General features: G+C 36.2%; 1 protein-coding gene across 2 annotated transcripts; it reads left to right on the top strand.

Moving 5' to 3' along the window:
* Positions 1 to 1351: 1351 nt before the first annotated feature.
* On the top strand, positions 1352 to 12059 carry dpf2 (double PHD fingers 2). 2 transcript variants are annotated; one of them, XM_028596095.1, is made up of 12 exons: positions 1352 to 1470; positions 2937 to 3097; positions 3620 to 3727; positions 4034 to 4212; positions 4299 to 4391; positions 4502 to 4580; positions 5084 to 5125; positions 8154 to 8291; positions 8412 to 8543; positions 8660 to 8772; positions 8861 to 8942; positions 9719 to 12059. In XM_028596095.1, the coding sequence occupies exons 1-12, from the start codon at positions 1439 to 1441 to the stop codon at positions 9799 to 9801; spliced, it is 1242 nt and encodes a 413-aa protein (XP_028451896.1). In that variant the 5' UTR covers positions 1352 to 1438; the 3' UTR covers positions 9802 to 12059. The 2 variants fall into 2 exon arrangements, with proteins under 2 accessions (XP_028451896.1, XP_028451897.1); XM_028596096.1 differs by lacking the exon at positions 5084 to 5125.
* Positions 12060 to 18175: the final 6116 nt, after the last annotated feature.

Genomic DNA, 18175 nt, shown 5'->3' with positions numbered 1-18175 from the left:
GATTGAGTAATGACTAAGAGAGTAGGTTTATGATGAATCGGTGGATGCTGTGAAGTATGTCCTCATCTAAAGAGCAGAGCAAACCTTCAGTGAAACCTGAGCCTTAGTTTTATCACAGTGGTTGTAATCTCTGTACTGGACGTTGAAAAATGGGAGAGGATGAGGATGGTGGTCAAATACCTCAGAAAATAAGCCAGCAAGATAGAATAATCTAAATGTTTATATTAAGAAAGGGGTGTAGGGACTGAGGGACCGTCTCCTCCACATATTTGAAGCAGTTAACCTTGGTTTCCTTCAACTTAAATTCATAAGCCAAGTGATAACGAGACGAGAAAAGTCAACAAATCAGAAGTAATTAGGTGTAAATAACAAAGAATTGAATTTGTGAATCGTGAATGTGATGCCACAACCGGTAAATCCAATTGTTCAAAAACCATGACTAGGAATTTGGTGGCATTTAAAAACAACATAGACAAATGAACACAAAGTCTCTATAATGTGCAGCCTTTTCATGTTCAGATCGATTATAATTTGTAGGTGTAATTTGGTAACAGTTTGAGTTTTGTTAAAAACATTAACAACTACTCTGTTTTATTCAAGTGTCCCAGTTAACTGTGACTGTGAACCAGAATGCAGGACCCTGAAACTGAAACAGCCATCACTTATTTTATTATTTACACCTGTGATTTTCACACTGTGACATGTTAAAATGTCTTGAATGAAAAATGTCCATGGTTTAGGTTGTCCTGCCCTAACAGGAGCAACAAAACAAACACAAGGGCAAGGGAGATGTCAATAATGTACCCGCATAGTCCGGAGAAGAGGTCTAATCAGTTAGCATATAAGTGAAATCAACTGTGTGTTGGTGTTTAGGGACTGTAATTGTCTACTTTTTTTCTTTTCTTTTTGGTTGTTGTGGTAAAGCATTTTGAGCTACATTTTGTGTATTAAAGGTGATATATATATATATATATATATATATACTGTGAAACGTCCTTCCTAATGTCATACTGTGGTCTCTGTTGACATTTTTTAAAGGCAGCTGAAGACTTATCTATTTAAACTGGCCTTTTTTACTCATTCTTGTCGTTTTGTGTGTTTTTATTTTATTGCTTGTTATTTTTACTGTGTTTTTTTTGTCTTATTTTTTTAACAATTTTACTCGTGAAGCACTGTTTTTTTTCTGTAAAAGGTGCTATGTTAAATAAACGTATTATTATAGAACTAAAGTGCACTTTTATTAAGAGTATAACGTTATGGGATAATTTATCCTCCATGTATATGAGCTGCTGACAATAACATTTAATATGAATAAATCAAATACCACAACGCCAACAATAGGGGGCGCCTCTGTGTGTCACGTTCCTGCCGTCTGCCTACAAGTCCGGACGGAGGGCACATATTACCCACTGCCACTTTCCCCGTGTATCAAAGCAAGATGGCAGCTGTTGTTGAGAATGTTGTCAAACTGTAAGTGTTGGACTTTTCTACACACCTTACACTTGGCTCGTTGACACATGCCGCGGTCATATCAGAACGTCTGTATATTCATACAGTCACTGACCGTCTCGCTAGCTAGCTTAGCAACATTTCTACTGACTTGATAAGGTTAGCCAGCGCTGGCGGACCGTCGTGTATGTTCATATCCTGGAATGGAAGTGGAACGTTAAGTTAGCAGACGCAGATGAGGAGTCTGTGTAATAGAACATGCGTCAATTTGATCATGAATGTATTTATAGAAATAGTATGGTTACTTGTTGTGTCTTTCTAGCCAAACCGCTACCGCGGTGCTAATGTCAGTGAAGTACAGCAGCTAACGTTAGGTGGCTCTCACGCTAACAAGCTGTAGCCAACGTTGTTAGCGCAGGCTGAGGTGCTACTGTGGCGGCTGGACAAAGTACTTTAGAAGGAATAAAGCCTTTTAAGATCAGTCATTTCATCTTGAGGACAAAGGGGTTATTGATACACATTTATAATTCACGCATAGTATGTCTTTGGAGATGTAGCTACGTTAAAGTGTTCAGTGACCCGTCCCGCACCCAGTTGTACTAAACGTACTTCCATTTCCGTTAACTTTGCGTAGGTGCACAGGTGGTTGATTTTAGACGATTTACCGTAATTACAAGCTTTTTGGCTAAGTCCTTGGTAACCATGGCAACGCATGAAAACATGAAACTTAACTGACGCCTAATAAGTTTCTTCTGAACTTTGCTTTTAAACTTTACTTTTTTAACTCCAATTGTTATTTATAAGGCTGTGTTCCAACTCATTAGCTATACTAATTAAATTCTAGTGATATTCCTGATAACACAAGTAGGTTGACAAGTAGTATGATCCTAACATATGTAGACACACAATAATATTCATGGTGTCAAAATGAGAAATATTCACATACATGTCAGTTTATTTTTATTTTGTATTATTATAATAGTTTTATTAGTTAGAAACAGTCACTGTTTGGAGCTGTTTTCCATGTAAAATGCCTCTGGTTTATTCTTGATAGAATTGCAGATAGGCAACAGATTTACAACATTACGCTGAAATTTTACCATCATTAAAGTTTGACATGAGCCTGTTTGTCTCACTTGGAAGAGAAGCAGCCCTTTGCTTTTCTAAGGGAATAAGCTCACAGCACTATGTGACTATATTTATGTTTAAAACACAGCACACTTAAGACTGTGCTGAGTACTGAGCTCTGTTGTTGATGTACCGACCAAAGAGCACCTGCTGTTGCACTCTCACTAATGATTTAGTCTCAAGTACAAAGATTGTCTAGTGAGTGTGCAGCACAACGGAGAATGACAACAGACAACCAAACTGACAGAGAGGTTTAAAAGTTTGAAGTAAGACTTCACTGGTTTCGACGCCTGCCGGTCTTTGTGTTTTAACCATAACAGACCACATAATGAGCACCTGGCTCTGGTTTGTGTGGTCAGGTTGGGAGAGCAGTACTACAGAGATGCCATGGAACAATGTCACAACTACAATGCCAGGCTCTGTGCTGAGAGGAGTGTCCGGATGCCATTCCTTGACTCTCAGACCGGTGTGGCTCAAAGCAACTGCTACATTTGGATGGAAAAGAGACACAGGGGACCAGGTGAGACCCACAACATGTAGTGTGCCACAAAATGCACTATACGTCTCCCTAGAGGATTTTAGTTTATTCAATTGGATTCTGTTATAATATCATGGGTGAATGACTAGTTCAGGAACATCTGTTTTACATTAGAAAACTATCAGATTTTAAAGTGCTTTTTAACGATTTACTCAATGGATGAAAGGGAAGCGATCGGTACAAAATTGCAAAAGGTGGTGTGTTTTAGCTTGACTTTAGATGAACATGGTTTGTTAGCATCTTTTTGTCACCCTCCTCTCTATCTTTCAGCTTTTTTGTTAAACCCTTTGAAATAGCTAAAAACAGTAGGAAGGAAAATTGCCTTGTTTTTAAATAAACCAAGTGTAATTGAATCAAGCTTGCAGCTAAATGTGCCCGCTTGGTTTTAAATTGGAATGCTAATTATGCTAACAAGCTCTGTCAGTTTTTCCACAAAAGCCGCCAAGTTCTGCATTAAAATAAGTTCAGTGTTATTCTAGATGGCTCTTTTCTGATGTCCCATAGGCATGGCTCCAGGGCAGCTCTACACCTACCCATCCAGGAGGTGGAGGAAGAAACGGCTATCTCATCCTCAGGAGGACCCCCGGCTTATCATCCCTCCTGTCAAGTCAGGTACCACATCAAAAAACAACAAGCTATGCTTTCTAGATGTTAAAAAAAACCGACACTGCTGTAACAAAAAAAGAATGAACATATGTTTTATTGTCTTCTGTGATTTATTAAAGAGAGGTTTTGCTTTTTTTTTAAATCAAATTCAATTTGACTTAATAGAATTTTATTTAGGGCTATTGTATGCATCAGGATGTGCCTCAGTCAGAAATGAGAAGCACCACTATATTTTCTTTCTTTCAGTTAAAAAATACTTGTAAGTGTTTTGCTTTGTGCTCATGTCTTTACTCACTTGTGTTTTATTCATAGAGGTAGATTTAGGACTGAAGAAGGATGCTCTGTTATCAGCGGATGGCAGTAGCCTGGAGGCCCTGCTAAAGGGGGAGTCCGTGGAAAAACGGATGACCACAGAGCTCCGAGGCTCTGAGGACGATTCCAACCAGAGTGACTACACCGGAGGCCTGAACGCTGCTGCTCGGATTAGAAAGGTTCTTGTTTTCAACGTAAGGCACATAAGATGTGTTTGGATTTAAAAATGATTTGACTTTCTCATTTTCTTATTGCCTCAACATAGAGAGTCCTCGAGCCAGATGACTTCCTGGATGACCTGGATGATGAAGACTATGAGGAAGACACGCCTAAAAGAAGAGGCAAGGGAAAGGGGAAGGTAAAAAAAAAAACTGCCGTGTGTGCATGAACACACTTTCTTAAAAGTTCGTCTCAACTCTTTGTGTGTGCCACAGCCTGTAAGTCAACTGTAATAACGTATGTCCCCAGGGCCGAGGAGCGGGCAGTAATAGGAAGAAGCTGGATACAGCAGCCCTGGATGACCGAGACAAGCCGTACGCCTGTGACAGTGAGTCCTGATGGGGGAGAGTAGAGCATGTGAACTCTGGGCAAAGCGGAGGGTCACTGCAAATGTTAATAGCTGTAATGTTTGTAATCTTATCAAGCAAGACTTTGCTCATTCTTTATTGCCTCCATTTTCATCCTCTTCCCTTTTATCTTCATGTTCTCCTCTGTCTTCTTTCTGCTCTTTGTTTCATCTTATATTTATAAAGCCAGGCCAGGCTCAGCTGAATTTCTTTTTGTTTGTCATTATAATATCATACATTTCTTTAACTTGCATTTCAGATATTTTTGACGGGCAGAGGGAACATGTTTTTTCCACTTTTTTGATGTCGTCAGACTATGTATCTGTACTGCTTGATGTGTTTTTTTTTTTTTTTTTTCTTTTTGTGAAGCATTTTCACTTTCAGCTGCAGTTCTCAGTAGCGACTGACTGATCCTCTGTCGGTCTATGAGCCTATTCCTCTGAGTCTCTGTCTGTGCTCTCTCTTCTTCTCTTCTCTCTTTCAGACACTATCAAACAAAAGCATATTTCAAAACCTTCTGAAAGAGGTATATTTCTCTCATTCCTTTTTACTCCTGTCTGCCTTGTCTTTTGTCTTTACTGTCTGTTTTTATTTTCTGTCCATGTTACCAAGTAGATTTGCTATCTGTGTAGTTCAGTTCATAGGGTAAATGTTTTGTTCTAGTACAATTAACTTAAATGTGATTAACTAGATTTAGAAAAAGGTCAAGACGGTTATTTTACTCCCCAGTTAAATTGTAGGTTGTAATCGGCCAAAAATAGGAGCCATATCATCTTACTAAAGATTAGCTATGGCCCATGGAAGTCATTTTTTCTGCCTCAATCTGGTCCTGAACATCCCACAGTTTTAGATAAGCTAGAAACTGGATCCTGCTGCTGTTTTTTCTCTCTGTGCTTTGTCTTTTGTCTCGCATCTTGGTGTGTGCAATTTGACTGCATTACAGTTTTTTTTCCCTTGCTTTTTCCCCCTCTCCACCACATTTGCACCCTGTAAAGTCTCATTTCACGTACCATGTTTTAAAGTGAACTGCTGCTTCTGTTTTCAGTCAGTTGGATGCCTGTTTGATTTTGGGGAGTGTTTTCTTTTTTTTCTTTCTTCAAATCTTTCTGCCACTGCACACAATCACTTGGCATGTGACTAGCTGTGTCTTTAGCAACTTTGCTAAGATGCTCTGGTGAAACAGACTAATCACTCCTTCAGATGACAGTTGGAGAAATTACATGACATTAGCCTTTGAGGAAATGAAAATGAGAGAAAGTTGGAAGTGAAAGTTTGTCTTTGGGTGTTATCTTATGACAAACCTGACACACCCCTTGTGACGACAGCTGCACACAGTGGCATCTTTGTCCTTCCTAAAGTTAGTAAATCCTCCTTACTAGAGGTCGACCGATAGTGGATTTTACCGATAGTTAGGTTGGGCCGTATTTGCCGATAACCGATTAATTGACCGATAGTATTTAGAATTGATACTGGATAAAACAGTGGACAAAAATACATAAATTTTTTCAAAAAAAGTCCAGACGCTTTTGCCAATAATCAAAATAATAATGTCATTTATTGCCACAGCAATGCTACACAAGCATGTGTGTTGTCTAAAACAGTTCTCCTACATATTTGGAGTCATCCAGTGCAAAAATAAACATAATGAGCATTATAATTCATATAAATGACAAACTATTTACATTTCTTCAAAAAAGGCCCAAATGTATGCCAAATCTCAAAACAGTGACGCCATTCTTCTCTGACCTAGTCTGATGTGGTCCTACTCAGATTCTAGTCAGAATGTGAGTCTGAAACTGCTCCATTGGGCTGTGATTATGGGGCGTGTTCCAACAGAACCAGGAAAAAAAATGCCTCTACATTCATTGGATAGACCTACAACCAATCAGAGCAACGGAACTCAACACTGTGTATCGTCTCCATAGCAACCACTCTTTGCACAATGCATTCATTCTAACTTCCGACTTTTAGACTTTTTTGAAGCTGGATATATCATTTGTTGCGTGTAAATATAAATGTGGATAACGTTAGTGATAGTGACATGCTCGCTACAGTCGCATTTCTAGAGATGAATCTGCGAAAACACGTTTTATATCTCTGATTCACTGCTTTGTTCTAGCGCCGGCGCTCCCTCTCTTCAGTCTCTCTCTGTCTCTCCACCATATAACGCTCTCTCTCTCCAGTCGCTCTCTATGTCTCTCCACCATATAACGCTCGCTCTCTCCAGTCGCTCTCTATGTCTCTCCACCATATAACGCTCTCTCTCCAGTCTCTCTATGTCTCTCCACCATATAACGCTCGCTCTCTCCAGTCGCTCTCTATGTCTCTCCACCATATAACGCTCTCTCCCTCCAGTCTCTCTATGTCTCTCCACCATATAACGCTCGCTCTCTTCAGTCGCTCTCTCTGTCTCTCCACCATATAACGCTCTCTCCCTCCAGTCTCTCTATGTCTCTCCACCATATAACGCTCGCTCTCTCCAGTCGCTCTCTGTCTCTCCACCATATAACGCTCTCTCTCTCCAGTCTCTCTATGTCTCTCCACCATATAACGCTCTCTCTCTCCAGTCGCTCTCTATGTCTCTCCACCATATAACGATCTCTCTCTCCAGTCTCTCTATGTCTCTCCACCATATAACGCTCTCTCTCTCCAGTCTCTCTCTATCTCGACGCTAGTACCGTGCTTTCTGGCAGTTGTTGATGCTCCTCCGCTGAGGATTTTAAAATGAATGCGCTGTCGATTCTACACATCTCAATTCTCCAGCGGCAGCCACTAGACGGATCGTGGACGATTTGGGTCGGACTTGCGTTCATTTTTATTTTGCCTCTAGAGGCCGCTATTGTAATGCATGATGCGAGCAGACCCTTCTCAGCTCTGTGTACTGTGTAATGAATGACAGCATGCGCTTCTCAGCCGCTCCAGCAACGGACGCAACCAGAAAAAACTATCGGCATGGATTTTTGCCGATAACGATAGTTCCACCAATCAACTATCGGTGCCGATTAATCGGCAAAACCGATGAATCGGTCGACCTCTACTCCTTACACAAGAAACATTGAGAGAAATATGGAGCTATTTTGAAAATCATTTTTAATGTCAACCTCCTGAGGTCATATACACTCAAATGTAATGTGTGTTGATGTGTAAAACTGGTGGAGCTTCCCTTTAAGAGAATACAGAATAGATATTGCACAGATCTAATTATCTGAACATATAAAGTCAATTATCCTTGCCTTTATGGGCTTTTTAACAATCTGGAGATAAATTATTTTAGATTATGGTTATGGACATCATGGTCGCTGCTGCGAATAGACCATGTACAGTTACCATTGGACTGAAAATGCCCCCAAAGACCCAATAAATACAGCAATCTGTACAATAGAAATGATACAATGATAGAAAGTATTTCTGTTACTCTCAGCTGTACTATTAATACCTTTTGGTCAGAAGTAAAAAAAAGAAATAAGTTCCTTTCACCACTGACTTTATATCACATGGACTTTACTCATGTATTCTTTTTTTATACATGTTGTATTTTCTGATTTTGGTGGCAGTCTGTGGGAAGCGTTACAAGAACCGTCCCGGCCTGAGCTACCACTACGCCCACGCCCACCTGGCTGAGGAGGAGGGTGAGGAGAAAGAAGAGATGGAGAACAATGAGCCCGCCCTGCCACTGCCCGATGAGCCTAAAAGTAAGAGACCATTAACTGTCCTCAGAGAGTTCACCGTTAGAATGCTGGGTTCAATGTAGAGCTGGACTTTTGAGAGACTGAACACTGATGCTCTGTGGGTGTTTTCATCTTGTTTTTCAGCTCCCAAGAAAGGCCCAGATGGTCTCGCGTTGCCCAATAATTACTGTGATTTCTGCCTGGGAGACTCTAAAACCAATCACAAGACAGGCCAGTCAGAAGAGCTGGTGTCCTGCTCCGACTGCGGACGCTCAGGTATGTTAGACACAACTGGCTGCTGGAACAGACTAGCAACAGGAAAACAATGTTAATTTATGCAGCTGAAAGTAGGAATCTTTGCAGCAAAGTGATAAACATGATTGCACACGCAGGCCACCCCTCCTGCCTGCAGTTCACTCCTGTGATGATGGCCGCTGTGAAGACGTACCGCTGGCAGTGCATAGAGTGCAAGTGCTGCAACATATGCGGCACCTCAGAGAATGACGTGAGTTCACCTACATTCAGATGTTGTAGGTGTTGCGGAGTGCTGTAGTCTGACGTGCAAAGTGTTCTTGTTGTCCCATTTCTTTCAGGATCAGCTTCTGTTCTGTGACGACTGCGATAGAGGCTATCACATGTATTGTCTCAACCCACCCATGGCTGAACCTCCAGAGGGTAAGTTCACCATGTGTAAAAACCAAAGTCAAAACTTGGGCTGGGTATCTTTCAAAATGTTTCGATATAGGTTAGGGCTGCACAATATATTGTTTTTTTTTTTTATTGCCATTGCAATATTAACTGGCGCAATACACACATCGCGAAAGGATGCGACATATCGTGAGATACACAGAAAACGGCACTTTAAAATGCAACTGTCATTTTTCAGTGGCGCCTTTTTATATTCAATTTAATGTTCATTCAATGTCCAATTAAAGATTGTTAGAAATGATTTCCTTACATTTGTTTTAAATTCAAAAAGCATATGTTGTATTTAAGCAGAATACTGAAAGCACCAGAAATGCAGAAATGAGTGCACTTTAATATCTGTTTATTTGTAGCAAGTAATATTGTTATTGTGATATTCAACAATGTTATCGCATATCGCACGTATTTTTCCCCACTGGGGATCAATACATTTTTTTATTTATTTATTTTTTTTTATGTATAAATTAAACACAAACTAAAATAAAAATCTAATTATAAATCGTTTATTACCGTATTTGATCAAAGAATAACTAAACAAGATTACAAATGTGACTAGTCATTTGATGCCAACTTTTCTACGTCTTTGATGCTCGGTGTTTTCATTCAGTACCAAAAAAGTATTGTGGTTCGATATCCAGCCTTACGTGTAGGATGGCTGTCCTTCTCTAATCAGTAAGAGGCCTGCATGCACCTACAGCTTCAAATGTCTCTGGCATTAATAGTTTCTCTGTTATTTTGGCACTCAGGGAGCTGGAGTTGTCATCTATGTCTGGACCTTTTGAAAGACAAGGCATCAATATACCAGAACCAGAACGCCCCACCATCGTGATGGCTGCCTCCCCCCTTCACACAATCATCACTCAACCGTCCCGCAGCAGTATGGTTTACCCTTCAAGATCGATGAAAAACTCCCCTGATGAGCTGACCTCGGAGGGAGTGTGTTCAGAACAGACAATAAATTGTGAAAAACCGGCCTTACTTAGCTTCAGATATGACTGTTACACAGTTCTAAGCTCAGATTCAGCCCAATCAATTTTGATTTTCACCTCTTTGTCACATAGCCAATACTGAATTTCAACAAGATACACAGTATAAATAGCCAAAATCTGACTTTTTTTACACATACACCTACACAAAGTTGCTAAAAACCATCTCTATCCTGCAATGTGATGATTTTATGACTAGAGCAGAAATAGAGCTTGTTGGAATCAAGTAGCATGCCAGTGCTTGCTCGTGGTTAAAAAAAAAAAAAGATTTTATAATATTTATATATTTCTATGGTATATAATAGTGTTAAGTATGTACAAATTGGAGAGAAAAAAGAATGGTCATGTAATGGTCTTTTTATTAGTGCTCATCTCATCATTATGGAAATATTCACAACAACATTCAACGTTCTTTCAGGCACTGCTAATATTTGGTGATTCTCTTGATAGAGTCAAAGGGATCTTCTGAGACCGTAAATGACTTTCCATCCCATCTACTTCCGCTGGCCACACAGAAACTTCAAACAAATCAGGAACTATAAATAGAAACCCTGACGTGCCCTTCAAAGTGGCTCCAAAGGCTGGGGGACCTCAGGCATGGCAGGTTAGACTTTAGTCTGGTTGTTGACTCTCGTGCGCTAGAGGCTGCACAAGCCGCACAGAGCTTGAGAGGATGCATGATGACATAATGTGCATGTTTTATTGAGGCTTTGGAGCCTTTTTGACAAAACTGTTGGTTGTCTGATATTTTTCTGTCTTTGATCTGCACACCTGGCCCTTGTTGACAGATGTGATAATAATCAGCCAGGTAAAGGAAAAAAAAAAAAGCCTGTGTCACTGTGTTTTAGCAGTTTGCTCATCATGCACCATATCCAATATCTGTTGATGTTGTGACACCACTAGATTATTTTAATGTAATAGAGGACTACGCAACCTTGTAGATGGCCACTTGCTGACAATGTTAAAGCAATATAAGAGCTCCTGTAGGATGCTGGGATGACAGGGACTCAGGGCAGAGTCACTTTAGGCTCTGTTGGCAGATAATATATGATACTGTAAATTTACTTTCTCAGAAAATGCTATTACAGATAGTGGACTGTGGCAGCAAATAAGGATGGCTCCATTCTGTAAAAAAAAAGATTATAATGTGTATATGTTTAGTCCTATGGAGAAATTGCTCATTTTGTTACTTCTTTCATGGTTTTATTATGCAAATCCTTTTGCGGCAAGGCTCAAAGAAAAGGTCTGGTTACTTTACCTCAAACAGTATTTAAAGGGTTGAAACATGCTGTTGATAGATGGGACAAAGGCAGAGGGATACATAGTAATGACAGCTGCAGTGTCTGCTTCAATAACTGCATATTCTACAGGTAAACAAGTGCATGCTCAGTAATCATCTGCACTCTCATATGCTACATAGTCGCCTCAGCATTAGTTCTGCAAAGGTGTTGGGAAGTAATATAAATTAACCATGCTATCATGTGTTTTCAATTGCCAACTAACAATTACTAAAGCATTACACAAGTATAACTTGGTTTATTTTCTCATCACATTTAAACTTAGTTACTTAGAGACAGTGGCTACTAGACTATTTTGCTGGTTGTTTTTGTATTCATGGATGATGTTTGCATACCTGATGTGTGGGACATTTTGGGACTTAAGTGGATGTTGCTTTCTAGTTAATCCTGTGATCCAGGTCTTAACTCAGCCGCTCTCCTTCAAAGCTCCAAACAAGAAGCCAAGTCCATAATGTGATTAAGAGACAAATTCTGGAGCTGCATTTTTAACTCTGAACGGTTAAGTAATGATGGACCCAGTATTTACCTTCTAGGCTGCACTCAGAGGAAAGCCATAAACAAGAAGGAAGCCCAACTGTTGTTATATTATAATTAAATATTCTTTTTTTTTTTTTATAATTATGGTTTTCTGGTCTCAAGCTTTGAGAGAGAATTGTTCATGACAATGTTTAAACCAAGATCACAGTAGACCGTATATTTACATAGTAGGTGAATTCTCTTAGGGTGGACTTTCATTTGGATTGTGATGGAATGTTTTACTGTACGAACTTTGTCTTCAGGAAATAAAATACTAGGCACTATAACTGCAGATATTTTTTTTCTGTCTTCCCCAATGAGCATTTAAGAAAATTAAATAGAAATTAAAGGGATATTTTTGGAATGGGGTATGAGGTACTTTTAATTTTCTTCAAGCGATGACAGTCAGTCACTAGTTGGGAGAAATGGACCTACATTTTTCAACCAGGTAATTTGATTGGACAAGAGGCATTCCATGAGTGCTGGTCGAGGGTATAACATCACTGGGACTTTCAAACCACATGGATCGATCTGCTTTACAAGTGTTCCAATAAGTCACAATCTATCTTCGATTTTAACAAATCTTGCACCGCAAAGATGAGCATCTTTCCACAAATAACATTTGAGTTAAAATATGAATGGCCGTCAGAAGAGGACGAAGGGAAGATGAGCCTGGATACTTGAGTGCAAACCTCCAGGTGTGGTCATATGGCGTCTCATTACGTCATCCGCTGACCTAGACAAATCAGAGAAAACTATGTCTTTCTTATCATTTTTTTCAACATACTATACTATGACTTTTATCACTTTTTTTGACATGGTATACTATGACTTTTTTATTATTTTTTTTTTATTTACTATTACTGTTTAATGACTTTTTTTGACATGCTATACCATGACTTTATCACTTTTTTCGATATACTTTAACATGAATTTTATTTTATACACTATACTATGACTTTTTTCAACATACTATACTATGACTTTCTCATGGCTCTCATGTACTTGGACCTTTTATGACTTTTTTCGGAATACTATACAATGACTTTTTTCGACATACTTTACTTTGACTTTTATGACTTTTCAACATACTATACTATGACTTTTTGACATACTATATATCATGACTTTTTTTATTACTTTTTTTGACATACTATAATATGACTCTTTTTGACATACTATATACTATGACTTTTTTCTACATACCATACTCAGAGAATGATAGTGCACTTCTACACCATCATTGAGTCCATCATCATCACCATGTGGTACCCTGCTGCCACTGCTGAGGACAAAGGCAGACTGCAGCTTATCATCCGCTCTGCTGACAAGGTTGTTGGCTGCAGTCTGCCATCTCTCCAGGACCTGTACGCCTCCAGGACGTTGATGCGGGCAAGACTGTAGCTGATCTCTCTCACCTCGGACAGAAACAGTGTGAACCCCTTCCCTCTAGCAGGTGGCTGTGGTCTACAAGGACCGCCATGAAAAAAGTTTTTTTCCCCTCAGCTGTAAGCCTTACCAACAAGGCTCCGGACCCCCCCCCACCTCCCACTCACACTCACTCTTAACAATGTTTAATATGTGTTTTGTTTGTTTATGTATGCACCTTTCACCAAGGCAAATTCCACATAAGTGTACTTATTGTAGCAATAAAACCTTTTCTGATTCTGATTGACTTATTTATGACTTTTTTCGACATACTATACAATGACATTTTCATCACTTTATTCAACATACTATACTATGACTATTTGACATTCCTTACCATGACTTTTTTTGGCATATTATTATGACTTTTTCATCACTTTTTATAGGCATACTATACTATGACTTTTTTGACATACAGTATAATACTATACCTTTTTCGACATACTATTACTTTTTATGACTTTATACAACATACTATACTATGATATTTTTTTCGACATACTATACTGTCTTTTTCATCCCTTTTTTCAACATACTATGCTAGGACTTTTTCAACAGACTATACTATGACTTTTTTGACGTACTATACTATGACGTTTTTATGACTTTTTTCGACATACTATACTAAGAAATTTTTTTCGACATACTATATCTTTTTTTAATACTTTTTTCGAAATACTATACTGTCTTTTTTGACTTTTTACGACATACTATACTTTGACTTTTTCATCATTTTTTTTGACATATTATACAATTACTTTTTTTGACATACTATACTATTACTTTTTTCGACACACTATACTATGAATCTTTTCGACATGACTTTTTTATGCCTTTATTCGACATACTATACTATGACTTTATCACTTTTTTTTATATACTATACTATGTCTTTTTTATGACTTTTTTCGACATACTATACTATGATGTTTTTGTTGACATACTATACTATGTCTTTTTCGACATACTTTACCATGACTTTTTCATCACTTTTTTAGACACATTATATTTAGGGCCGGGACTCGATTAAAAAAAATTATCTAATTAATTACAGACATATTATACAATTACTTTTTTTGACATACTATACTATTACTTTTTTCGACACACTATACTATGAATCTTTTCGACATGACTTTTTTATGCCTTTATTCAACATACTATACTATGACATTTTTCGACATACTATATTATCACCAACTCTCAGCTCCTTTAAATCAAGGCTGAAGACCTGTCTTTTGACGTTGCCTTTTTTTTTATTCATTGTACTGCTCTATGAATTATATTCCTGTATTCTGTTTTTAACATATTATGAGTTTTTATGCCTTTATTCCACATACTATACTATGAATTTTTGTTAACATACTATATTATGACTTTTTGATCACTTTTTTCGACATACTATACTGTCTTTTATATGACTTTTTACGACATCCTATACTATGACTTTTTTCGACATATCTATCACTTTTCGACATACTATACTATGACTTTTTAATGACTTTTTTCAACATACTATACTATGACTTTTATTACTTTTTTGATTTACTATACTCTGACTGTTAATGGCTTTTTTTAAATATTATCGACATACTTATGCTATGACTTTTTAATGACTTTTTCGACATACTATATCATGACTTTTTTATGACTTTTCTCAACATATTATACTATGACGTATTTATGATCTTTTTTTATATAATATACTGTGAATTTCATGAATTATTTTGACAAACTATATTATAACTCTTTATGACTTTTGTTGAAATACTATACTATGACTTTTTCATCACTTTTTTTCGACATACTATACTATGACTTTTTTATTGCTTTTTTCGACATACTATACTATGACCTTTTTGACATACTTTACCATCACTTTTTCATCACTTTTTTAGACATATTATATTATGACTTTTTCAACATACTTTACCATGACTTTTCATCACTCTTTTAGACATATTATATTATGACTTTTTCAACATACTATACTATGACATTTTTCGACATACTATACTATCACCAACTCTCAGCTCCTTTAAATCAAGGCTGAAGACCTGTCTTTTTGACGTTGCTTTTTTTTTTATTCATTGTACTGCTCTATGAATTATATTCCTGTATTCTGTTTTTAATTTTGTATATATTTGTAACTGCTTTTTAATGTTTTATGTGTAGCACTTTGAATTGCACTGTTGCTAAGATGTGCTATGTAAATAAAATTGCCTTGACTTATGTCTTTTTTATCACTTTTTTCGACATACTATACTATGACTTTTTTCACATATTATGACTTTTTTATGATTTTTTCGACATACTATACTATGAATCTTTTCGACATACTTTACCATGACTTTTTTTTATGCCTTTATTCCACATACTATACTATGACTTTTTTTGACATACTATATTAGGACTTTTTGATCACTTTTTTCAACATACTATACTATGTCTTTTATATCACTTTTTTCAACATACTATACTGTCTTTTATATCACTTTTTACGACATACTATACTATGACTTTTTTCGACATACTGTATCTATCACTTTTCGACATACTATACCGACTTTTTAATGACTTTTTTCAACATACTATACTATGACTTTTATTACTTTTTTGATTTACTATACTCTGACTGTTAATGGCTTTTTTAAAATATTATCGACATACTTATGCTATGACTTTTTAATGACTTTTTCGACATACTATATTATGACTTTTTTATGACTTTTTTCGACATAATATGCTATGACTTTTCTCAACATATTATACTATGACGTATTTATGATTTTTTTTTATATAATATACTGTGAATTTCATGAATTTTTTTGACAAACTATACTATTACTTTTTTATCACTTTTTTGACGTACTATACTATGACTTTTTTCGACATACTATACTATGACTTCTTAAGACTTTTTTAGCCATACTATACTATGACTTTTTCGACATATAATACTATGCCTTTTTCAACATACTTTACTATGACTTTTTATGACTTTATTCAACATACTATACTATGATGTTTTTGTCGACATGCTATGCTATGACTTTTTTGACGTACTATACTAGGACTTTTTTCAACATACTATACTATGACTTCTTAAGACTTTTTTAGACATACTATACTATGACTTTTTCGACATATAATACTATGCCTTTTTCAACATACTTTACTATGACTTTTTATGACTTTATTTGACATACTATACTATGATGTTTTTGTCGACATGCTATGCTATGCCTTTTTCATCACTTTTTTTTGACATATTATATTATGACTTTTTCAACATACTTTACCATGACTTTTTCATCACTTTTTTCGACATACTTTACCATGACTTTTTTATCACTTTTTTAAACATATTATATCATGACTTTTTCAACATACTTTACCATGACTTTTTTATGCCTTTATATATATATATATATATATATATATATATATATATATATATATATATATACTATACTATGACATTTTTCGACATACTATACTGTCACCAACTCTCAGCTCCTTTAAATCAAGGCTGAAGACCTGTCTTTTTGACGTTGCCTTTTTAAATTCATTGTACTGCTCTATGAATTATATTCCTGTATTCTGTTTTTAATTTTGTATACATTTTTAACTGCTTTTTAATGTTTTATGTGTAGCACTTTGAATTGCACTGCTGCTAAGATGTGCTATGTAAATATAATTGCCTTGCCTTATGTCTTTTTATAAATTCTTTCGACACATTTCACATATGACTTTTTTATGATTTTTTTTCGACATACTATACTTTTTTCCTCCTACTATACTATGAAGTTTTAAGACGTATTTTACTATACTATCACTCTTTCATGACTTTTTTGACATACTATACTATGACTTGTTATGACTTTTTTAGACATACTATACCATTACCTTTTCTGACATGCTTTACGACTTTTTTTATGACTTTCTTTTGGAAATAGTATACTTTGCCTTTTTTGTCACTATTTTCGGCAAACTATACTATGACTTTTTTCGACATACTATACTATGACTTTTTTGACATTCTATACTATGACTTTTTATCACTTTTTTCAACATTCTATACTATGACTTTTTCCTCCTACTATACTATGAAGTTTTAAGATGTATTTTAACAGACTATACTAACATGACTTTTTTTCAACATACTATACTATGACTTTTTCCGACATACTATACCATGACGTTTTTCGACATACTATACTCTGACTGTTAATGTTTTTTTTAACATACTATAGTATAGGGCTGGGCGATATGGAGAAAATCAAATACCTCGATATCGATACCGCAACGATATTGTAGTGTTGACTTTCACAAAATATGTACACTATGAGATTTTTGATAAATAATCATCTGTAATGTGGATATAATGACTAAGTGGGTAAAGGCAAATAATAGAACAGTTACAACAGTCTGGTAAGTTCAGAAAATTACATAACTTTACTGTAATGCAGCCTTTAAAACCAGGAAAAGACAACACTTTTTCCACTGTTTGACATACTATACCATGCTTTTTTCAACATACTATACTATAGCCATTTTCACTTATTTTCACATGCTATATACTATGAATGTTTTATCACTTTTTTTCGACATGCTATACTATGACTTTTTATCACTTTCTTCGACATATTATACTATGACTTTTTTTCCGATATACTATAGTATGGCTTTTCTACTATTTCTATTTTTGAAATACTATACTATGAATTTTTATAACTTTTTTCGACATACTATACCATGACTTTTTTTAATCATTTTTTTCCGACATACTATACTATGACTTTATCAATTTTTTCGGCATACTATACTATGACTTTTTTTAATCACTTTTTTTCGACATTACTTTTTAATCACTTTTTTCAACATATTATAGACATGGATTGTTATTGCACACTTTTTATTGGTCTCAAGATACAAGTTTTCTATGATCCAATACAACCTCTAAGAAACATCC

The sequence above is a fragment of the Perca flavescens genome, chromosome 13 (assembly GCF_004354835.1).
Source record: "Perca flavescens isolate YP-PL-M2 chromosome 13, PFLA_1.0, whole genome shotgun sequence".
Taxonomy (NCBI): domain Eukaryota; kingdom Metazoa; phylum Chordata; class Actinopteri; order Perciformes; family Percidae; genus Perca; species Perca flavescens.
The sequence above is the reverse complement of the archived record's forward strand: the minus strand, read 5'-3'. Positions and strand labels throughout refer to the sequence as shown.